Source organism: Centruroides sculpturatus, unplaced genomic scaffold, assembly GCF_000671375.1.
Source record: "Centruroides sculpturatus isolate CEXI.00-Female unplaced genomic scaffold, Cexi_2.0 scaffold458, whole genome shotgun sequence".
In the NCBI taxonomy this organism is placed as follows: Eukaryota; Metazoa; Arthropoda; class Arachnida; order Scorpiones; family Buthidae; genus Centruroides; species Centruroides sculpturatus.
The window spans coordinates 142,411-168,743 of NW_019384732.1; the positions used below are offsets into that span (position 1 = coordinate 142,411).

The 26,333-nt window shown below is 29.0% G+C and overlaps 1 protein-coding gene across 3 annotated transcripts in view; it reads left to right on the forward strand.

Annotated features, from left to right (window-relative positions):
- Positions 1-26,333, forward strand: part of LOC111628220 (colorectal mutant cancer protein-like) — an 87,486-nt gene that overhangs the window by 57,262 nt on the left and 3,891 nt on the right. For 2 of the 3 annotated variants that reach the window (XM_023371960.1, XM_023371962.1), the window contains 12 exons: positions 1,406-1,519; positions 1,583-1,725; positions 2,048-2,157; positions 7,189-7,340; positions 7,414-7,626; positions 7,709-7,942; positions 8,409-8,802; positions 15,434-15,629; positions 17,165-17,399; positions 17,473-17,649; positions 22,999-23,207; positions 23,605-23,707. In XM_023371960.1, the coding sequence (XP_023227728.1) occupies positions 1,406-1,519; positions 1,583-1,725; positions 2,048-2,157; positions 7,189-7,340; positions 7,414-7,626; positions 7,709-7,942; positions 8,409-8,802; positions 15,434-15,629; positions 17,165-17,399; positions 17,473-17,649; positions 22,999-23,207; positions 23,605-23,707 (2,280 nt within the window). The remainder of the gene's footprint in view (positions 1-1,405; positions 1,520-1,582; positions 1,726-2,047; positions 2,158-7,188; positions 7,341-7,413; positions 7,627-7,708; positions 7,943-8,408; positions 8,803-15,433; positions 15,630-17,164; positions 17,400-17,472; positions 17,650-22,998; positions 23,208-23,604; positions 23,708-26,333) is intronic. The other variant, XM_023371961.1, reaches the window with a different exon arrangement.

Sequence of the window (26,333 nt, forward strand, 5' to 3'; positions counted from 1 at the left end):
TTTTCTCTAATTCCATTAGCCAATACTATGCATTATCTATTTATGATTTTTGAATTCTAAAATTCTAAAATCATAAATAATTTCTGTGTTCTAATTCCATTTTCCTAATTCCAGGATCATAAATAGATTAATGTAAACATCATTCACTATTTCTAATAATGACACATAATAGCACATCTGTGTTGAATTATTATTAATTTTGTGCCTTAGGATGGATCTTTAATTACATTTCTAGAAAGACTAACTGAAAATTAATTTTTTTCCACCTATTAATTACTGAATAGAAATTTTATCTATTTATTTATTTATATAATAAATAAATAAATAAATAATTTATATATAAACAAATTGTAAAGCACGGTTTCATATCATCAAAATAAGAAATTTTATCATTAGTAATTAAATGGCCAAAATGAAGTTTATAAAAATAAAAATTTACAGTTGAAACAAAATGTTTTATTTGGTAATGTGAAATATAATTTTCTTATAGTGTCTGAATTTAATATTATTTCATAATTGAATGTTAGATTAATTTTGAAAGCATTTAATGGCTTAATAGAAGTTTCTGTTGATATTTGGAAAAGTTACAGATGGAAGGTTTTTTGGGAATAATACCAGTGATAGAGAATAATTGAAATCTTAATTGATTTGTTCATCTGTTTTCTGCTACTTTGTTCTCTGATTTTTTTAATGTAAATTTATATCTGATGTTACAAATGGATTGTATTATTAACAAATATCATATTTTTATATGTCTGTTTTTTTATGTTTAATTAATAAATGAATCAATAATTTTCCAACTAATCTAGTAACTTATTAATAATTAAAGGTTATTTAATGATTAGGATAATTTGATGTAAGTGGTCATTAGAACAGAGTAGCTTAGAACAAGATTCAAACCAAAACTATTGCATAATATATAAGAAAATTGCTAATTGTACAATCCAAGTGTTCTTTTTTGGATGCTTTCCAAGTTTGGAGAAATAAAGAATTTACTTCTAAGTTTCATTCCATAAGAGGAATGATAGATGGCATATATAGAAATATATTTCTATATTAAATGAAAGCTGTAAATTTAATTAAAGCCTCATTTTTTAAAAGTTTTCTACATTTAAAATGATTCTGAATTATTTTATCATAAGTATTGGTTAAGTAGGTGAAAGCACATTCATCTCTAAGGTCATATTAAATTATTTTTAAATTAAGATGATAACTAATTAATATCAAATATACAATCTAATGAATTATTAATATCAAATTTTAATATTAATTAATTGAATTATTTTGTGTGACAAATATGCCGATTAATTAAATAACAAATAACTTTATTAAGTACATTTACAGCAAATAAATAATTTTACTGAAAATGATAAAAATGAATTGTAAATTTGTTATTTGTAATTAGCTCCATTTGGCTGCCCTGGCTTCACTGAAGGGAGAAATACTTGAATTAACAAATCGTTTACAACATATTGGTCAAGAGCGTGACATGTTAGAAAGACAACTTAATAGATCCCAAGTAAGTATCAATAATTTAAAAATATATATAATTTAGGAGATTAAATATATATATTTTTGTCAGCTGGATAGATTACGTCTTGCTCGAGAACATGAAGAAAGATTAGACCAGCAAGCACAGAGATATGAAGAACGCTTGACTGAATTACATAGCATCATTGCAGAATTATCTAAGAAATTGGAAATACAAAGGACTAATGTTATAAAGTAATACATTGATTTTTATAATTTGTTGTTATGGAAATGTCTAGAGATCAGAGATCATTAAGTTCAGCTGTTGTAAATTTTATTTCATTTAGATTTTACTTTTGATAATCTGTATACATTAAATAATTTTATATTATATTTAAATCTTAACTGTTATGCATTCAATACTTGTATTTAAATATATTTTTAATGCTTTGTTACTATTTTATTTTATTGTATTTTTTAAATCAAATGATAGTTTATTGATTGCTAATTTTAAAAAGGTCATGTGTTTTTCAGTTGCCAAGAAAATCAATTTTTGACTCTTCAATTATTTTTATAGAGAAGAAGATGAATTTAGTCAGCAGTCTGGTGAGGAATCAAGGCAAAGTGAAGCTCAAAGTCATTGTACTAGCAACGATAATAATGCAACAGAATCTTGCAGTGATAGAGGTAAATTTTTTATAATTTGATTTTTAATAAATACTTTACAAATTATAGATCCTTAAATATTTTTTTTCCTCTGCATAATTTCTAGAATTAAATATTATGAAATTATGCTTTACATTACAAATTTAAAGTTTTTTGATAAAACTGGTTTCAACTGAATAACGTTAGAAAATCTTTAATTTTTAAATGTTTCTTATTTTCATTTTTACACTCAATTAGAAAAGATTTTACTTTTAAAGGATTATTTAATTTTAAAGTAAATGTTTTTTCTATGTATTCTTACAATGATTATCCTTGACCAAATGAGCAATAAGATCATTTCTTAATTTTTATTTTTTATTTCTTTTTTATCTAGTCAGTCATCCTTCAACAGAATTTTTTCCTCATTGCAGAGTTTGCATTATCTATCTAATTTTTATCATTTATCTTCTTGTGGCATATTCAGTTTGTAATTTTGTTTTAGAATGCTGTCCTTCACCATTCTCTGCATTTGCCCATACCAGTCTAATGTTTATTTTTCTACTTTATTCAATGCAGTCTTTTTTACATTTACCATATTTTTGCTGCAGTATTTCTAGCTTTTTTTCATTGAATTTTTCCAAAGATCTCTAGAAATCATCTGTGTTGCCAATAGGTCTCTTTTGGTTTTTCTCATCTAAAGTCCATGTTTCAGCTTCATATAGCATAAATAAATAATACAATCTTAAAATGTATTAATAACTTCTTAGTTTCATCATTTTGTTCTTGCTTCACAATACTGAGTTTAATGCTCTTATTGCTTTCCTCCTTTTTATCAATTTACTGTTTAATTTTGTTTTTATATTAACCATAAATTTGCATAATCACGATATTTTATGTCACACCATTAATGAAAATTTCATTTATTTGTAAAGTATATATTTTTATCTTATTAAAATTTACATTTAGGTTCTTTCTAGTGTATTCTTCTATTAGATTTCTAGACATGTAGGTTAAAATTACATTACAATAAATATGTTTTAATTGGAAATTATTTTTTTCTCTTCCCTCGATTAATAAGTAGTTCACAGGAACTTCAAAGTGGACACAAGTATAATATATAGATTAAAAAGTTTAGAAATAAAAATGAAAAATAATTCTTTTTAGTAATAAAAATATAAATTATATTTATATTTCAATTATAATTTACAATGACATAATAAATTGTATAATTAGGTAGAACTTTGTTAACATTTTTAATTATTAATATGAACTAATCTTAATAAAAAAACTTTTATTTTGTAAATGTTAATATTTCTGAAACACTTGTTGCAATCAAATAATAAAAGATTACTGAATCAAGGAAAAAAGAGAAGAACAACATATCTTAAATATTTTGTTGTCTTTAAATTTAATTTGCTTTGGAGTAGTATGATGAAATAATAAATTTCAAACTTTTTTATATCTATATTATAATTTCATTTACAATCATGTCAATTAAGATAAATAGAAAAGTTAAAAATATTTCCAAATGAATAATTTATAAATTTATTTAAACAAATTTCATTTCACAATCCAATTATATTCTGATAAACATTGTGAATATAGTCAAATAATTACATTTTTAGAAACCAGATTTTGCTTATAGATCAATTAAATTGTTTAATTTTTGTAAAAAACTATACATTTCTGATTTACAAATATAAACAAAACACCATACTCTTGCTGAGCTTATTATTACTTTAATTTCANCTGAATAGAAATTTTATCTATTTATTTATTTATATATATATATAATACAACATACAGGCTTAAATATCTTCCTTTAGCTCAAATTATGTAATGCATTTATAATTAATTAGCCATATTATAGCCCAGTTGAAATCTGGCAGTATAATTTGTTTTTACAGTTGTTCAAAAATGTTTGGTTAAATTTCATAGGCTTATATAGGGGAAAAAACCAGAATAAGAAAGTTGAGGGCCATTCTTGATTTGCAGCTTAACTATCAAATTATTAAACCTTAAAATATATTGATGCCAGTTCTGTGTTTTAAGTCTAACTGTAATATATCAGTAATTAAATTTATTTTCTAATCACAATTTCTTTATTAAACAGATCATTTTTAGTTAATCTCATTAAAATAAATACTTAAAATCAATAATACGTATCAATAAATACAACTTAATAAATACAAAAAATAATAAATAATACCATTTAAATTAAAATTATTTATCATTTTTCATCTTAATCATTTTGATGCATAATAAAACAATTTCTGATTTCCCCCAGTTTATTAATATTTATAAAGTTCAGGAAATTTATTAAGGGATAAATTTAATCAATACAGTAAGACCCCACTTAATGCTGTTAAGTGGGGTCTTACTGTATTGATTACATCTGCTTGAAACGCCATCTGCTTGAAACTGGAAAAAAAGCTCAAAATTTACGCTGATTTAAATTATTGCGGCATTTCATTGATTCATATATAATATGATTATTTGCGAACACAAACCAATCAGCAAAAGGTGGCAAAAAGGTGTACTTTCTTTAAATATATGTTTGTTTGGTGCAATTTTGGAAAAAATATAACATCATGGATTCCATAGGAAATATCAACTTTGCTTGGCAAAAATTAACTAATAAATGCACGAACGAAATGTGGAAGAAGTTATGGCTGAAGGTATCCTAGAATTCTCAATCAGAAGAGCCTATCGTTGTATCGTTAGGTTGACCAAACTCAACCTAATCAATATAGCAGGACTAGGAGATATAGACGAGCAGGATATTGAGGAGTTACAGCAGGTTTCTGGTGAAAGCCATACCAATGACATCCTTCAAGAACTGGCAGAACTTGGAATTTACTGGCACTGGAAAATAGAGATTCTGGAAATGAAGAACTCAAACAGTTTCTCTACAGCTTTCCTTAGTAAAAGTTTGGTAAGATAACCAAAATTGTTGATCAAATTGTAGTGAATGATCCAGATTTTGAAAGGAGTGCAAAAGCAAAATGAGGCATTTTGGATGCAATCTTCTGCTACCGACCGACATTTGCTTAAGGAAAGAAAAAAGTGACAAATGAAACTTCACAACTTTATTGCAAAAGAACAAGAATTTCAGAAAAGTCAGAACCTTTGTCACAAAAAATGAACTTTAGATTTCTCTGTGCATATGTTTGTGTTATTTAACATATATTATTATATAAATTAATATAAAAATAACTTAAAATTAAAGTAAATTTGTTTATTTTTGGTTGTGTGTTCCCCTATCTCTATTTACTCTATGTTAAAACGGCCTCATTTAACACTGTTTTGCTTAGTGCTTTGTCATCTAGGAATGCATCTCCCACGTTTAGTGGGGGTCTTAATGTATGTATTTTTGCACATGGATTATAAAGGATTTGTTAATGAACAATAAATAAATAATTGCTTTTCCTTTTTCTCCAAAGCCGTTTACATTTATGGTTGTGGATTAATTAATAACAGAGTAAACTACTGTAATTTAATAAAACATGTTATTTTTAGTTTTAATAATTTAGCAATTATAAAAATATATAACTGTTAATTAGAAAACATTATTAATTAAAAAGTTGAAAAGCAATAGTATATATCAGACATGGGCAAATGCAGCTCCTGCTTTTTATTATTATTTTACAATTTTATTTCCACAATTTTGTGAAAATATGTTTATTAAAAAAATTCAATATTTGTTTTATATTATATTTATATTATATAATAAAATTGCAGTACAGAATAAAAAAGTACAGAACTACGGCTCCCATGTATTTTGCAAAACCTACATTTCGGCTCCCACTGAACCCTTGCTTGCCCACCCCTGGCATATATGCGTAGTAAGCCAAATTATTTTGTCAATGTACTATACTGAAAGGGATATGAGAGTTGGGGAATTTGTACAAAGTTGTTCAAGAAATCAGGAAATTTAAAACAAAAATTTGAGTATGAACCCTGTATACCAGCGCTTCCCAAAGTATGCACCATAAAATATTATATAATTTTTATAATTTTATTTAATTTAAAAAATATTGGCTATTTCACTATTTTGCAAATTGTATATGTTAGAATTTGACATAGGGCACCTTGGGAAAATCTGGATTTAGCAAGGGTGCCAAGAATCAAAAAAGTTTGGGAACCACTACTGTATACAATACATACAGTTATTAGAAAATTAATTTTTCATTAAACTTGGCCTCTATGTAGATGTTTGCTTGAAAAATATTTATAATTATTTATACTTCACTCATTCAAATTGGATACAAATGGTTTTTAGATTAAATATTTAGTGTTTTAATTTTTTTTTAATTATATATTAAGTAACAAAAAATGTACTTTCCTATCACTGGACACATAATAACTTCTAATCACTGAACCTCTTCAGCATCCAGTAAAACATGGAAGACATGACAAATCACAAACATTTTTGGAATCCATTTGATTCCAGCTTTAGGTTGAAATAGTTAGTTTCGAATTGGAATGCCCCAAATAGAATGGTCATGTAGCATTTGAATTTGAAAAGGCCAGTATTGGAGTTATGGTTAGCAGTAAATATTCCAATAGACTCAGAGCCTGATGTGGTTCCAATTTGTAGAGGATCTGATGAGCTGAGCCTGATTTAATTTTGTCTCTATATTGTCTTCCAAGACAATAGATACTGAATGCTTAAGAGGTTCATTGATTAGAAGTTATATCTTAAGTAATTTTTATATCATCATTGTCTACTGAATCCAACAACAACAAACTTTTTCAAAATGATTGCACCTAATATATATCAGTTTAGCTATTTTACTTTCCCAGCTGTTTATATATAACAGGGAAAGTATGGCAATTAGTCAAAAGAAAATATCTTTATTTTCACCTCTTTTGTTTTGACTTATGACTAAGATTTTCTCTATTTGCTAATCAGAAACTAAACCAGTATAATAAGTCCTATTAATAAACAAGGTCCAAGTAGACAGTATATTCACAGAAATTTTGTTTCCTGTAAAATTTATTCATTTAAATTTCAAAATTTTTGTTTTAAAATTAATTTTTATTACAAGTGGGAAGTAAATTATTATAAAGATTTCTTTTTAGGGAATGATTCTTGTGTGGAATTATCCAGATTTGGTGAAACTGATTCTCATCCAGAAGTTACACGAACTATCCTTCAAGATGGTGAAGAAGCAAGCAGTGGATTAGGAGATAATGAAAGTTCAGAAGATAGATTATTACAGGTCTTTCTCATTTTTTCACACTCTTTACTTAATAATAATTCATAAATTGTTAATTTTAAAATGAATCACGTAGTTAAGAGAAGTTAGTGATCTTCCTGCACTCACAGAGAATAGAGCAACTTCTTGCCATAGCTTGCAGATTTCACAATTGCAAGAAGAAGTATTGAGTCTGAGAGCAGAAAATACAGCATTGCAAGAGCAGTTAGGAAGACAAGAAGCTGAATTGAATCGAACCCGAGCCAGTTTAGCCAGTAGCAGAGAGGAAAGGGATAGATTACAGAGACGGGTAAGATAAATCACTGTTAATATTAATTTATAAGTTCACTTAAAAAATAAAAATTTAATCAAATTCTAATTTTATTCTTCAGATTCGTGAATTACAAACTAAGCTAGCCAGCCTACAATCACAAAGTTCCCAAGGTTCACAAACAGGAAGTTCTCCCACTAGAAGTAAAAGCCCACATATAAATCCTACAACAGGAGAAAGAACTCCAACTTCCAGAGAGGAGGTTCCAATTGCAAAAATGGCTGAAAGAGTCAGACTGAAAAAAGTGGAAAGTGGTGATAGGCATATTCTTGGTTCAGAAATTTCTAGTCTTGGTGTAAATATATAATTTATTTTCTTATCTTTTTTCATATGAACCTAATCAAATTTAATATTTTGTATTAATTTAAAAAATATTGGCTATTTCACTATTTTGCAAATTGTATATGTTAGAATTTGACATAGGGCACCTTGGGAAAATCTGGATTTAGCAAGGGTGCCAAGAATCAAAAAAGTTTGGGAACCACTGNTATGGATTATAATTATAATAAATTTTTAGTCTTCACATAAAATTTTTATGTTTTTTAATAATAGTTATTAAAAAAGAATGATTTTATTTTAAATTTAAAATTTAGATTATTTTCTTTCTGTATAAAAAGGAAATTCAAATTATGAATTTTTATTTTAAAATGATATTCTAATTATTAATTTACTAAAGTCAATAATGGAAAATTAAACTTACGAACAATTCAGAATAGTTGTTAGTAATGTGATATCATATTAAAAATTGTTTTTACTTGTAGTTATCAACGACAAAAGTTGCAGAGCATTTGGTGCATAATGTCCAGGAAGAATCACATGCTCAGGAAATATTTCAGACTTTATTTTCATCAGGTTCTACAGTACCTGAGAGCAAAATTAGAGAGTTTGAAGTTGAAATGGAAAGGCTTAATAGTAGAATTGAACATTTGAAATCACAAAATGATTTATTAAATTTGACTTTGGAAGAAAGCAAAGGCCAATGTGATAGACTTAGTGTGCTTATTGGAAAATATGAATCCAATAATACAGCTTTACAGTTGGCATTGTCATATAGTGATCAAACAATTGAAGCATTTGAAGTGTTATTAGCATTGATGGAAACAGAACAAGGATTAATTCTGTCAAATTGCAGAGCAGCAGGACTTGGTGCACTTGGTAAGTTTAAAATTAATTTAATTTTAAGTTTTCATAAGATTCCATTACTGTATTTTGAAGTTCACAATTAATATATTATAAAAATAAATTTTATTTAGAGAAATGTTCAGATTTTTATCTGTAGTGATTAAGTTTGAAACAGATAATATTTTTCAAAGTATAAAAATTCTGTTTGTATTTAATATCTGAAATCAGTTAGGAAAGAAACTTTGTCTAGATTAACAAGTACGAGATACATGAAAAATATTTTTGTTTATCTAATAAATTTAATTTAATTTTTCAAAGTAATACTTTATTTTAATTTCAATTAATGTGATCAAGGATAATCTGTATTACTGTATTATTACTTTATTTTAATATACTGTATTTTGAAAAAATACAGTATACTAAAATAAAGTAATAATACAGTAATACAGATTATCCTTGATCACATTAATTGAAATTTAGACTAACTGGAATGCCTAAAATAACTATGGATGAGCATTAAGACAATACAGATTGCTGTATGACTCATCTGTTTTACAGGCTATTGGCCAGAAGGAGGGAAAGAAAATGACGTACTTTACTGAAGTGTCCAGTTTATACCAGTAACTAAATAATTGTATGCATTGTTTTTTTCAAATTTTCAAATCAGTACCCAGTGAATGGAACAGGTAAATTTTCAAAGAAATTTATCTGTTCCATTCACTGGGTACTGATCAACCGGGATGACATTTTTCTTACTGGATATTCAAGCATTACTGTGTACTGCAAATATCTAAACATACTAATTGAAAAATTTTTTAAAATACAATTGATTCCATTTAATTGGGCCACCAGTTAAGCAGGGCAGCTTCTTTATTGGGCCAAATCTCAAGGAATGGATACCAAACTAATAAATTAATACATAATTTAATCACTTAATTGAGACAGTAGCAGAAAAGGAATTTGGCAAGTTTTGATATATTTTAAGGATCTTCTGAAAATATGTAGACACTACATTCAGTACACTAACGTTGTGTAGGCCTAACGATTGGCAGAGACAAAGCGATTTTGTCTTTCACTCAGGCATTTCAGTTTTTCCGGGAGGTCACCATAGCAGGACGTATCATATGGGGATTCCATCTGAGATGGACCTGAATATGATGGTCCAATGCAGAAGCACTGACCATGCTCTGGATTGGACCGGACAATTCCTTTAAAAGCAAAGAGACAAAGTTCCCTGGACAATTTTTCAAGGTTTCTCGACTGAATTGGAAGACAGTTAGAGTTTCTTTGGAAGGTATTGTTTGCATAATTATGTCTAGATTTGAACAGCAGCCATTTGATCGTTGAGACCAGCATCTGGAGCTGGTGGATTCTATGGACGCTCCTGCCAAAGTGGTCCATCTCCAAGTATAGGAAACTGTACTCAAAGGAAGACCATAAGGTGACTTTTGGATGAACCCTTTCCTTTCTCCCTTTTTAATTAGAACATGTTGTAACTAAAAAGGAAAAATCGTTTGATCAGGAATGAATTGAAGAGTCAATCCTTGTGTACATCACTACTAATACTGTATTTGACAACACTAATGTGATCCGAATCGGTTATCTATCATTGTGAGTCTGGCAAATTTATAGTACAAATATTTTCTGTATTTTGGTTTAATAAAGCATTAAAATAGGTATCTAAATTATTAATTTTTACCTACTTATTTATTTACCTACATATTACATATTTTATTTTAGAATTTATTATTAGTTTGTTTTATTGGGTCAAAATAGATTAGTCCTAACATGTCCCAATTAAGCAGAATTGACTGTATTACATTATAATACCATTTTAATTGGCAATAGAATAAACTTCAGTTAAATTCAACAACTAATTATTAGTGTACTTTATTAAAATGACAATGAAATGAACAGTTATGACTAAGTCCACTTGTACAGATAATGATGATTGTGCACAACTTGCTTTTTCACAGTTGTCAAATTGATGAGATTTTTTCATATTGAACATAAGAAACTATCAGTAGTAAGATGCAGCATGATGTTTTAAATATAAGTTTTCAATTAAAATGTGTGAAATGTATATCTTAAAATCAAGAAAATTCAACATTTTCAAAAGAAAATAAAAACTTTTAATGTTTTTTACTTTTCACTTTATTGTAATATCAAGATTGAAAAAATAACTAAATTTTAGATTTTTTTTAAATCATTAAATCATTTTTTGCAATATTACATCATTTAGAAATGAATGGTTAGCATTTATTTAAAATTGATTGTTATGTGAAAAATATAATACATCCATATGAATGTACAAAAGTATAGAAAATATACTGTATTTACTCGTATATAGGACGAGGTGTGACTTTAAAGATCAAAATAAAGAAAATTAGATTTATTAACACAATTCTAATTTCATTTCATTTAATCATAAGTAAAATATCAAATGAACATAAATACACACATTGTTTTGCAAAAATTACTGGCATTTTAAACTTTAAAGAAAATCTTATAAAATCAACAACATAATTTGTTTGTGTAAAGCTGGACAATTGGGAATCTTTTTTTGCCAATTCTTAACAGTCAAATCCACTCTCTGTCAATTACACTTATGAGTTTCTCTGAATTCTGATTTCCAAATAATCATCTGTTTTCAGGTGGGAATGGATTGAAATTTATATCAGGTTCCCATGTGATTTTAGAATTTCAATCTGTAATTCAATTCAAAAGCTTTGCTTTTTCTATTGCCCATCATCTTTACTCCTGACAATATACAAGAACGATTCAATTGACTCATATAAAATACTTATGTTTTTTGCATAAGGTAAAAAATGCAAATACACAGTTCACAAAAATTATTTGCAAAAACACAAAGAATCTTTTGCTTGCGCATATAAGACGACCTAGGAATTTGAAGCTATGATAAATGAATAAAAACCTCGTCTTATATGAGAGTAAATACAGTAAATTTAAAATAAAATTTAGAATAATATTAAAATATATAAAATAAAAAATTTACTTTTATATTAAAAAAAATTGTGGAATTAGATTTTTTAACAGGAGATAACATTTCAATCACTCAAATCACTCCATAAATATATACAAAATATACAAATATGTATATTATCTAAGTTTAAGAGAATAAATGAATAAAGTGATTATACAAAAGAATTAAATATCATGATTTGAAATAAAATGAAAATACAGTATAGTCCCAGAAATTCAACTCTTGATAACTCAACATTCCATAAAACTTATTGTGTTGTCCAAATAAAAAAATGCATGTAATCTAATTCTTATATCTACAACTTAACACAGGATTAAACAAATTGTTGTTCTTCACTTGATTACACTTGGTAATAGCATCAGTTTCATGCATTAACAAAGAATGTAACCTTTTTCCAAAATGCCACCATGCAAATGTCACTAACTTGAAAGTAGCCACTGAATAGCCAATATTTTTTTTTTAATTAAAATTTAACAACAAATAGAAATAGTCACTAATGGTATATATTTGATACATATACAGTAAGACCCTGCTGAACGCAGGGGGTGTGTTCCTAGATGGCAAAGCACTAAGCGAAATAGCATTAAATGAGGTCATTTTAACATCGAGTAAATAGGGATAGGGGAACATGCAACCAAAAGTAAACAAATTTACTTTAATTTTAAGTTATTTTTATATTAATTTATATAATAATATATGTTAAATAACACAAACATATGCACAGAGAAATCTAAAGTTCATTTTTTGTGACAAAGGTTCTGACTTTTCTGAAATTCTTGTTCTTTTGCAATAAAGTTGTGAAGTTTCATTTGTCACTTTTTTCTTTCCTTAAGCAAATGTCGGTCGGTAGCAGAAGATTGCATCCAAAATGCCTCATTTTGCTTTTGCACTCCTTTCAAAATCTGGANAATTGTGAGGATTCGAATACCCCTTTGTTTGTGTAAATTAATTTCAAATGAAATAATTTTGAAAGTAATATTTTGTAAATTTTGATGGAAAAGTTTTATTTTCACAAGCAAAGGAAACCGTTAAAACACACTTCCTCTCCAATGGAAGTTGAAACATCCTTTTCTTTTTCCCTTATCTTTAAAAAAAATTAGTCACTCAACTGATAGTCAATCTTTATAAAATTTCCCACTCATCTTGTTTACATGGGAAAATACAATACGTTCATTGGAGGAGAACTTCGAAAAAGGGGATTCTTTCATATTGTTCAGGGAGTGCGCCACAACTTCTCGATGTAGAAGGACATATTCCAGGTCTCTCTCCAAAGGCTAATGACCATAATTAGGAGTGTGCCACAAGTTCTCGATGTAGAAGGACATATTCCTGTCGAGTCTCCAAAGACTGCACCCATAGTCTGAGAGTGCCAGACCTCCAAAAAGGAGAAGGACGAATTCCATTTGATCTCCAAAAAGGCTAGAGCCTATAATCAAATGCGCCAAATATCTCCCACAATAAGAAGCTGTTTTAACAAGTGCCGTCCAAAATACCCAAGATGAAGAAGTAAACGAATCTTTTTCTCGACACTCCAAAAGGAGAAGACAACGTGAAAGACCAAGTATCAAAGATGTTGGGGAGGTAGTATAACCTACGAAAATTGTAATTTCTCTCTCTTGCATATTAGGAAGCTTAATATATTTGTAACCTCAATTTATATTTTTATTTCGTTTTATTAAATATCTTTTGTTTGTTACTTAAAAAAAGGTCTCATTAATGATTGAATTAAAGTCTCCATCCACTCCACTCTAACGAACCCTCCTAATCAAAATAATAGAAGAATCGCGAGTTAAATTGCAAACAAATAGTTTAACTGGTGTCAACCTTCTGACGTGGATCTTGATTTCACAATCTAGATCCTTTTTAACACTTTTAAAGCCATCCACTGACGTAGAGATTGGATCACAAGATCTTGTGCTGATTAAGTGGTACACAAGTTCTATCAACTTTGTACCCCCAGCTTATCTCACAAAATAATATATGTTAAATAACACATAAATATGCACAGAGTTAATTGTTTGTGACAAAATTGCTCGTGACTTTTCTGAAATTCTTGTTCTTTTGCAATAAAGTCGTGAAGTTTCATTTGTCACTTTTTTCTTTCCTTAAGCAAATGTCAGTAGCAGAAGATCGCATCCAAAATGCCTCGTTTTGCTTTTGCACTCCTTTCAAAATCTGGATCATTCACTAAAGTTCTGAAAAACTTGAAAATTTTGTTACAGCATGTTGTGACAAAATAAGTCATTTCTCAGGAAAGCAGAATAAAAGTCCTGCTTTTCTGTGCCTAATACATGTTTATGTCACTCTTGCCAAACAAGTGGTACAAATATCTTTTAGGATCAGACTTGAAAGCATTATTTGATGTTTGCAGCTTTTGACAAATTCATAACCATAAAGTAATCTGGCATTTTTTTAGAATCCAACATGATTCTGGTTCTATAGGTGCAGGATTAACAAACTTTTACTGTACAGTACATATATATGATAAAACAAAAGGATCTAGGAAAAAACAGTACAATATGCATTTTGTTCTTTTGATATTCTTTAGTACTCCCTCTGTCCCATAATAATAATAGCAGTTAATGAATTTAATTTGTCTCATAATAACAGTAGCAAAAGAAAATAAATATAGAATGCAACATTTATTATCAAAAAACTAGATTAAACTAAACAATGAATTAAAAATATTACTCCTAATTTTCATTTTGAGTGTTCAGATAGTTTCTGGATTTTTCGATAATTTCTGTATTTTAAACTTGTAGGTAGGATCTCTTGGCTTCGAAGCTTTGCTTTTCGTTTTTCTTTCGATTCATCAAGAACTGAATAATTACAACTTGACCTTTGCTTGAAAACTCTCTTTTTTTCATCTTACTTTTATAATGGGTTAATATTCAACTGAAATAAAACAATTGATTTTGATCAGCAGATGAAATTAGAAAAATACTTATAATTTGTATTAATTAGGTTAAACCAAAAATTGAAAAATATGTCAAAACAAATAACAGATGTCATGAAAAATCTATTTTGATTGAAGGCTTTGCAATTTTGTGCTACAACATAACTTACAGCTGTATCTGCCAATAATTCCTGTTTAAATATTCACTTGCTACTATTATTATGGGACAGACAGAGTATTACATTTCATTATAATACTGCATTAAATAGAAGATACTGAAAATATTGTATTAAGTATTTTAATGTCAAAATTTGTAAATAATTTTTTACTTTTAATATCTTAATAACTGAATTTAACAATAGATGATATATTTTTCAAATTATGTTATATAATAATATCAGATTTTTATTACTGGACTGCTTTTTTGCTGATTGTAAATTAATTATAATAAATTTTTAAATTTATTTAGTACCTTTGAAACTTTGAGAGAAAAATTCAACATATAGCAGGATTAAAACTTGAAAAGTCTCTTTAACTCTAGCCTGAGATAAATGTTTAGCTAGATATTACAATAGTATTAAAAACTAATTATTGTTTAATAATTACATTTTCATAAGATGTTAATGTAGTCTTTTTTTTATTGCTACATACTCACTAATAATTAACTTGTCAGTTTAGTTGGTAATCGATTACATTAGAGATAGGCTGTATACATTATAATGTCCATTCTAATTCATAATTTCAAAATCACTTAATATTTTTAGTAAAAGGTTCTGGAGAAGATGATCAAGAAGAAGTTACTGCATTATTAAAACGATCTCAAGATAATCGTAAATCCGCAGAAAATGTTGCTCGTCATTTTCTTCAGAAACTTGACCGCAGTTTTGGAATTGCTTGTAGTATTCCTGGGTGTAATCTTAGTCCTTGGGAAGATTTATCATCACACAGTCATACAACAAGGTATTGTTTTTTTATGATGATTTAAAAAAGCAGCTTATTCAACATAAGTAATAAATCAATATAAGTAATATTTTTTATAGTTATGGTATGTATATATTCTTTAGTAAAAAGTTTTTATTCTTTGATCACATAATGAACTATTTAACTCTATGAAGACCATTAAAACATATACAGTCGATTCCCCTATAACGCGGTAGATACGTTCCACTTTATAAGAATTTCACATTGTAGGAATCCTCAAATACATGAGCCAATCACAGCCTGACATGTGTGCAGTTTACGGACTACAGCTGTTTGAAAGGTTTTCTTCTATAAAATTAATCGATTCTAGATTAATTTCACTCAACATTTCCAAAACACGTATAATTTTTTGGGAATAATCTGTATAAACTATGCTATAAACAAAAAATTGTAGGATTACTTACCAAGTGTGCACCGTTCAACCACCAACCACACCATTGCTTAAGCTTGTTTTCATCGCGAAGCAGCGCACCAAACGGTGACTGCGTTTTCTGATAAGTTATTTTTCTGCGAAAAATTTGTTGAACTTTGGAGACATCATTAATAGAAATAATTTTTATGACCGTTGAATAAGAAATGTTTTTTTTCACAAAAAATGTATAAAATTACAGTACTGTATTAGACTTACAGTACTTAATTTATATACTGTACAGACGATAGTAAACTCAACTTACCCACCTAAACTCTTCCTAGCGTGTAAGTAGTTCAGCTGCTCATCCACTATTGGTCCAGATTCGACCAATCCTGTCGCGACATGAGTCAGCGATGACATTTTACCGCATTTTACGAGTCTCTGTTAGCGTCTTTATACGAATACGGTCGCAATTTTTTCGCTGCGATATGCGAATCTGCATTATATGAACCCGCGTTATAGGGGGTCTACTGTATATAATTAACTTGATAGAATGAGTTATATATATATATATATATATATATATAATTGAAATTTTTATTATTATTATTATTATTACCAGTATCTTTTTTTATTTTGTAAAAATTTCTGAAATAAATAATACATTTTAAAGCAAAACAATTGCTGGATTATATCTGTCTAAATAGTCTGATATAATCCAGTAATTGTTTGGCTTTAATATATTAACTATTGGGTTTAAGATATTTATATTTGTACAATACATTTTAACTGGGCAATATAAAATATATGCCATCAATTGTATTAAGTTATTAATTTTTCACTTTTATGATAAAATTTGAGTATTAAATAAGGAATGAAAGAAAGAAAATAAATGAGTTTGAATTTCCTGTTCTTTTTATACATGATTAATTTTGATTTGTAATATGCTTTAAATTATTGCTTTGACTTGGTTGATATTTTTGATTTGTTTAATACACTTTCAATATAGAAACTCTACATTAATAGATTTGGAACATATTTTACAATGGGCTGCATTTGTTGAATTGTCATCTAAATATATTATAGAGTTTTATGACTGCCATTATGAATTTTATATTCTTTTTTCACTTTATTATGAGCTAAAAATAAATATTCCTTTTAGTACTACAAGTTCTGCATCTAGCAGTAGTGATGGAGACTTTACAAAAGTTGATGAACAACGTCTACGGGATTACATTGTTCAGTTGAAAGGTGATAGAGCAGCTGTACGTACAACTGTTGTTGAATTAGAAAGTGTTCATGTTGATCCTACTGTAAAAGATCCACCAACTTTTATGGATGCCCAAAAACTTGACCTTGAAAATGCTGTATTGATGCAGGAATTAATGGCTATGAAAGTTTGTGTATATATTTGATGATAATAATAATAATTTTTATTCCTGATGTTAATTATTATTTTCTTTTATGAAGGAAGAAAAAGCAGAATTAAAGGCTCAAGTTTATTTATTAGAAAAAGAAAAGACAGCTTTAGAATTACAATTAAGTAGTAGAGAGGCACAGGAACAAGCTTATCTTGTACAGATAGAACATTTAAAATCTGAAGTAAAAGAGAATCAGCAAATTGCTGAAAGGCTTAGAACTACTCAGGTTAGTATAAATATTATTATACATTTAATTTTAGAGAAGTTGAAACTTGTTAAGTGAATGCTATATATGGAATATGTAACATTCACTTAACAAGTTTGCAGATTCCATATCTAATATAACAATTCAGAAAAGCTAAGATTTATTAAAACTGAAGTTTTTATTATATGAGAAATATGATTAATAAAAACTTTAGTTTTGATAAATCTTAGCTTTTCTGAATCTTGTTTTACAAAAAAAATTGCATATTTTTATTAACAAGTTATTACTTTTGTTTGTTTGTATTATGAATTATTTGTGTTGATATTTTAAATTTCTATTATCCTTATATTTAAGAAAATTTTAAAAAATAAACAATATATTATAACTTGTACAGGACCTTTATAATATCAAAACATTTATGAATTGGTATAATAATTTTTATCCATGAATATTACAGAATTGGTTTGAAAATTTTCATTCTGGTAGTTCAAATTGTATTGATTCAAATTTCTAAATTGTTCTAAATAATATAAAATAAGTTAATGAACAAAGAATACTTTGTTCATTATTAGCAATAGTATGTTAAATTTTACAACTGTTATAATTAAATCACACATCTATATTAAGTAACAATAGCTATTAACAATACACAAAAACTTTGTTCAACCCAATATCACCTTTACTTATTAATCATGGCATGAAAGAAGTGTATGGAAGTAATGAAATCTAACACATAAGAAGAAGGTGTAGTATCCATGATCCAGATGAGAAAGGAACTTATCATAAAGTGTAAAGCATGAAAACTGTACACATGGTGGATCTCGCAGCCATTTTTAAAATGTCAAAGTCAATTGTGTGCAACCAGTAAATGCAATTTTCATTTTATTATACAGTATTTACATATTCTATTTATTGTTTTTATGCTTTAATCTATTAATAGGGCATTTAATTATGTTATTTTTACTTTAAATTATGTGAATTTTTGCTGTTTTAAGTTAGTTGAAATTGGTATTGTTTAGGGTCAGGGAACGGATTCACTTTCCATTATTTCTAGTGGAAAAAATTTCTTTAAACTTCAAATGATTCAGATGCCCTCCTGGAATGAATTAAATTTGAAATATGAGTCATCACTGTATATAAAATTATATTCTACTATATTTTGAAAAACTAAGATCACAATATTTTTGGATAATTAAATTTTTAATAATAATTATAATTTCTTACAATTTCTGTTTCATATACTTTTATTTCATAACCATAATTTATGAAGTAATTTATTTTACCAAATGAATAATACAGATACATCACTAATTTTTTGGTACATGATGATCTGGCACTTCGTTTATTTTTCATAATATTATAGCCTACCTGTAATATTTAAAATTTCCATGTTAAAATTTCCATGACCACCAGTCTTGTTCATAGATGATCACACATTCACTTGAATTGCCTACATGGCAGTTGCTATGGTTCCTCTATTTTGTACAATTTCTAGCTTACTTTACTTACATTAACCCTGATTAAGGCTTTTAAAAAAGATGATTGAAAGTACCAGTATTAAGAAGTATAAAGATTGGTTCATATGTCATATGTGAGACCCGAAAGGCCCCTGGGTTTAAGCTAATAATTTTATTAATTATGTTAAATATTGTCACCAAATATTACTTCATTTTTGGTGAGAAAAATACTGTTTTAACGTGGGAAAAGGCAGATAACAGATGTTACTTCCTTTCACAGAAGAGAACATCCTCTGACTTTCCCTTATCTGGTTAAAATCCTGCTCAGATGGGAAATGGTTACCCCTCATTCATTCCCCTTTCATCCGTTCTCATGAAAGAGTTACGATGATTGGTCGGTATTCCGAAGATATACAGGGAACTTGTCAGAATTCAGGGAGTTGAGCGACAGATCCGAAAGCGTCCAAACTCCACATACGTTTCCCTCCTGATGACCAACGTCCTTAGACGAGTCACATACAGAATAAGTCTAGAGTCTGCACATAGAAGTGATACCTTTATATTTGTGCATATAGTGATCTCCCATACGAAGAAGTAAATGAACTTTATCTCCAAAGTGTCCCTTGCATACAGAGAAGAAGACAAACGACAACTGAAACAGGTTGTATGTTTTATAACGATTTTTGTGAGCTCTCTCTCGATCGCGAATAGTGTAGAAGATAAGTATAGCTATCTCTCGATTTGTATGTGTGAGATAGCAGAAATTCTTATATTTGAAATAGTCTTTAATAATAACGTTTCGCGAATTACGCAACAATTGTTGTTCTTAGCTACCTGAGAAAGTCTCCCGTTACATTTTCTTGAAAGCAACATGACGCTTTCTCGTGAACTATTAACCTCTGCACGGCCGAAATCGCTCGTGAATATCCTCAGGGACGGCCGAAAAGAGTTAGTCGCTGCCTTAGTCCTCGGAGAGAAAAGAAGTCGTCCTCCCTTCAATTATCATCCGTTAATTAATTCGAATTAACCGCCATAGGATAAACTTTTCTGTGTGTGTGTGTTAGTGCACGATTGCCTGGATCAAAAAATACCCATCAGAACTGGATACATCCTGAAAAACCCATAACTGAAGCTCTTATTCTCTGATTCAACAAGACCCGACCGGGATCTATTACCAAAGGTATTTATCATCCCGCGAATCGTATGTGAACTCTCTCTCTCTGCGACAACCCTTTTTCCAATAGATTTTTAAATAAACCCTTCTTAATTGTTAAGTGTATCTGAGTCATTTCCAATGTTGTCTCTCGAATCGACATTACGAATCCGTCTGACCACGTACGGAACCGCTCGCGCGACGGCGTGACGTAATCGCCGTCTCGGTTTNGTGCATCGACACACGTGGAGACGAAAAATAAACAGAACCACAGTCCACCGAAAGTAGATAGCCGGCGAGAACAACAACCGGAGTCAGATCAACAAACAGTTCGATCGACAGTTCTCCAGACATCCAGTAATGTTATAGTCATCATCTTCGCCATGATATTCACCATTTTCTGTATCCCAATTTTTCCGATATTCGCATGCTCCAGAATCTCAACAACATCGCCGAATCCAAGAACATTAGATGCAATCTTTACTACAAAACCATATCCACCGCGAAGTCGCATACCAGTAAGAATTTCCTCTCCCACGCATACGAAAAAAGTACGGTTAAAGATTAATCAGGTTAAAGACGATCGCGCCAAAGTGCAAAATAATTAGAAAGTATAACAACCATTAGGTATCAAAAGGGTATTGTCCTGGCTGAGAAAAAAACATTTATATTTACCTTCAACCACGTGTCCGAGTGTTTTATTTTAACCGCGTAACATAAATAAAGAGAGAGAGAGTAAATTTGTAAACTAAATTTATATAAATAATAACCTATCTACTCCTATTACTAATATGTAACTTGTACTCCTATTACTATTATGTAAATAGAAAAAAAAGAGAGAGAGTAAAAGTCCAACTTATCAATGTTCTTATATCACAATCTAAAATCAAACTTGCACTTTCACGAACAAGCTCGATTTTCAAAAGGCCGGAGTGATGTGAGATAGCAGAAATTCTTATATTTGAAATAGTCTTTAATAATAACGTTTCGCGAATTACGCAAAAATTGTTGTTCTTAGCTACCTGAGAAAGTCTCCCGTTACATTTTCTTGAAAGCAACATGACGCTTTCTCGTGAACTATTAACCTCTGCACGGCCGAAATCGTTCGTGAGTGTCCTCAGGGACGGCCGAAAAGAGTTAGTCGCTGCCTTAGTCCTCGGAGAGAAAAGAAGTCGTCCTCCCTTCAATTATCATCCGTTAATTAATTCGAATTAATCGCCATAGGATATACTTTTCTGTGTGTGTGTGTTAGTGCACGATTGCCTGGATCAAAAAATACCCATCAGAACTGGATACATCCTGAAAAACCCATAACTGAAGCTCTTATTCTCTGATTCAACAAGACCCGACCGGGATCTATTACCAAAGGTATTTATCATCCTGCGAATCGTATGTGAACTCTCTCTCTCTGCGACAACCCTTTTTCCAATAGATTTTTAAATAAACCCTTCTTAATTGTTAAGTGTATCTGAGTCACTTCCAATGTTGTCTCTCGAATCGACATTACGAATCGTCATCTCGAATCGACATTCCGTACGTCTGACCACGTACGGAACCGCTCGCGCGACGGCGTGACGTAATCGCCGTCTCGGTTTCCGTGTTTCGAGAAACACGGTGGTGTCAATCCTGACAGGGTACCAAAGAGGTGCCGACCCGAAAGGTCACATATGTTATTTGTGGTATTTCTATCTCTCGTTCATTGAGATTTTTGTATGATTTATTTTCTTGTTTTATTAAATTTATTATTTTCGTTTTTATTAAATGTCTCCTAATTTGAATCGTAATAAGTATACTTCACGCGTGTTAATCCGCGTGTTATAAGATTGATTAACTGGTGTCGGGACCCTGACAATTTGGGATAAAGACTTCACAGTCTTGAATCCCCTGTTCCTAAATATTACCGCCCTCCTATAAAAAGTTTAGAGAGCCGATCACACGATTGTGCGCCAGTAAGTGATATAGGTAATTTACTTATACCCTTGGCTACTCTCACACATATATGCTTAACTTTATCTTTTTAACATTCCATAGTGCTTTGTAGAATGGGAGACATATAATGATCCATGATATATTCTGAATAATTACTACTTCAGTTGAGCCAGTGAAATCCAGCAACATTTTGAAACCAAAGATGCTGGAAAATTGATAGTGAAGCTTGTATTAATAAGTTTGGGTTGTATGTTGAGATTAAAAGTTAAATGTATTACAAATTTCTATAAAGTAACTAAAGTTTAGTTTCTTACTAAATAATCTCATATTTAGTAAGAAACTAAATCATTTTTAAATTAGTATAAAATTTCTGAATAAGGTAGAATTTCATAAAATTTTAAAAATAATATAAACACTTTTATTATAAAAATCCTTATTTAATCGTGCAACAATCATTTATTAAATTTAATATACATAAAATGTATTTTAAAAATTTTAAATATACAAATAGTTTAAATACATTTCTGGTAAATCTAATTGAATTTAAAATTTAAAATATAACAGCAAATTTTCCTCCTTTCCTTTCTCAAAAATATGAACTTGAATTAAGTTTTGCTATTATGTGGTTCAGTGAGAATCTTCAAATGAGAAACTTAATTATGATTTTTTAGTTGAGTTGATATATTAAACTTCCACTACAAATACATAAATTACAGACAATATAAGACTTTTACTATAAATATAATATTGTGAAATTTGTAATTTATGCAGTTGTTGAGTTACTAGCAGTTAATTTCATCCTATCTAAATTAATTTTTAATATCTTTGTAGGGAGGAAAAGTTAATAACCAACAGCCATGGCTAGAACGTAGTCCTTCAGGTGAAATGGCTGAAGAATTAGCTGAAGCAATGAAACGCGAAATGAAAATGAAAGCACGGATACAAGAACTAGTCAACACTTTAGAAAAAGTAACAAAAAATTCAGAAATGAGAGCACAACAATCAACTGAATTTGTGAATGATTTGAAACGAGCAAATAGGTATTATTGTTAACTTTTAATGAGAAATGTTGTTGTTATTAATGTTTTGTAAATACTGGGAGATTGATTAAAATATATTTAAAAAGGGTATATTTATATATATAATGTTAAAAACTTTCAAAAGAAAAGTTACTTTAAAATAATTAATATCACGATACTCTTATATTCTATCATGTTCACATTATTATTGTGTGTTTCTACCACTTAGGAGGAACTGTTAGATAATACAGTTCACCTCAGTGGTAGAAACACACAATAATGTGAACAGACTAGCATACAAGAGTACTGATATATTAATTATTTTAAAGTAACTTTTCTTTTGAAAGTTTTTAACATTATATACATAAATATACCCTTTTTAAATATTAATATTTTATTAATATCATTTATTTTATAGTGCATTAGTAACAGCATTTGAAAAAGCAAAGAAGAAACAACAAGCAAAATTAAAAAAGGTAGAACAACAAATGGCAAGCATGGTAGAAAGGCATAGTGCTCAGGTAAACAATCTTTGTTTTGTTTAAAAAATTTTGTAATAATAAAATTATTTTTAATTCTTTTTACCTCTATGTTGTTATTCTTGTCAATTTCCATTTGTATCCTTGTCTACTTTGGACCTTGTTTATTAATAGGACTTGTTACACTACACCAGTGTAATAAGCCCTATTAATAGACAAGGATACAAACAGAAATTGATAAAATCTTTTTTATTATTTAAAAAAAATTTAACTGTATTAAAAATTGTTCTTCCATATCTTAAATAGTGCTTTTTTTTCTAATTGTGAACTAGTGAATAATTACTGTATAATAAATTTTTTTTTTTTAACTTATTGATACTATAACATAATGATTATGCTTTCAGTATACAAGTAGGAAAATGTACAAGATGCACAAGTTGTAATCATTGCTTTATTAATTTGAATGCTTTGTTTATTTTATTATTAATATTAGCAAAAGATCATTTCTTCATTAAGTGCATGAAGTATATGATCTTGTTTTGGTTGAATATCATAATAAATTTTTATACAGTTAACATTGAAAGTGGTCCCTATTTAAACTTAAAAACGAGAAAAAAAATAATTATTAAAATTTGATGGATGAAGAGTTGAATACAATGGGTGATTGGTTAATGAACAGTTCAGACTGTGAACAAATTGGACAAAAACACTGTTGCAACAGATTTTTATGTTCTGGCAATGAACATTTCACAGAAAAAACACAAAAAAAAAAATACTGATTGGTTTTCTCTTGTCTCCAGATAACAATTGGAAACCTCTCAAAACGCAAGAGATGTCGACATCATCACTCAACCTGATACTGATCAGATAGTATTCCTCCAAACTTTAAACTCACCAATGTAATTCCAGGTTTTTGTTTACTTATCTGACAAATAATTTTTTGCAAGAAGACTCAAGCAGCTAAAGAAGTAACAGAAATCACATCTGAGAAACAAAGAACATTGAAGAGCTCATAATGGAACCTGTAACTGATCTGGTGGCAGAACTCCCAAGAACTCTTGAATGAAGAACACCAAGAAACTCAGTGAGATGTGTTTTCTTCTGAAAAAAGGAAGACAAAAGAGAACCAATGTCAACATCTGCTATTAAAGATACAGTGGAACCTCGGTATACGTCTGCTTTAGAATACGTCCAATTCGGAATACGTCCTGTTTGGACGAAACAAATTTTGCTCGGTATACGACTTTTGTTCGGTATACGACTTAATTCAATTATACGCGCCATCTATGAACAAGTAGCACTATCGGTGTACTACACTAGACTAGACGTTCGCGGTGCTACGGTTTATAACTTTGTTAAATTTCTTCTGATTTTAATTTGTAAGTAACATTTTATTATTTTTATTAATCATGAATTGCAAAAGGGCAACAGAAAAAAAAAAAAATGACTAGAATCACAACGGAACTGAAAAAAGAGATTGTTGAGAAATATGAAGGTGGCACGCGTGTTCGAGATTTAACGAGATTTAACTGTTGCATTCCGTATTCCGAGAACGACGATATCGACAATCGTGAAAAATAAAGACATTATTAAATTTGCTAACGTTGCGAAAGGGGTTAAATCAATTTCTAAACAGAGATCGAAGACATTAGATCATGTCGAGAAATTGCTTTTGCTTTGGATAACTGAAAAACAGTGTGCTGGCGGAAGAAATTATTTGCGAGAAAGTTAAAAGGATACATGATGATCTCATGAAAAATCAAGCAGAAACTAGCGAGAAAAGCGAGGTGTTTAAAGCCAGCCATTTTTTTTACACGAGAACGGATTGATCATTTTTACATTACTTCTTATGGGAAAGGTTGGTTTGGTATACGTCCTATTCGGTATAAGTCCAAACACCAGGAACGGATTAAGATCGTATACCGAGGTTCCACTGTATTTTGAAGAAGTGTGAGTGTATATCAGAATGACAATGGTCTTAAAATGGCATCCAAGCCAGGTTGACGCTAATAGGCTTGGGAATCTCTATGACAACAATGCTATTAATTACTTCCAAAAATCCTAAAGAAGAGAGAAAAGTAATCAACATTGGACAGATTCTTTAACACTTTTCAAACTAAAAAAACAACATGACTGGTAAAAATGAAAGACTATATATATGTATTTTTATTATTACATATAAATAATCATAGTAAGAAAGTTTATAATTTTTTATTTATATTTTGGGGTCTCCAGAATGAATTAATCAAATTTCCATAAAAATCTATGGTAAATTGATAATTGGTTAAACAATTTGCATAGCAAACATCGTCTTGGAACAGATTATTTGTTAACTGATCACTCACTGTAGTTCAACATGCTTAGCTATTATTTCGATGATAATTTTACTTCTTTCACATCTAAACTTTATTTTAATTTGTATTTTTAGATTATACTATAAATAATAATAAAATGCATTTTTATCTTTTATGAAAATGTTGTCAGCTTTACTGAAATTTTTTAATTGTAAATTATTTGTGTTGTTACAGTCGACCCCCGTATAAGATCATTGATTATTCCGTTTTATATGAATTCCATGTTGTACGAGTCACTTAGATTTTACAAATACGTGTACCGGGCTGTGAACGGCTCACGTATTTGTAAAATTTAAGTGACTTGTACAACATGG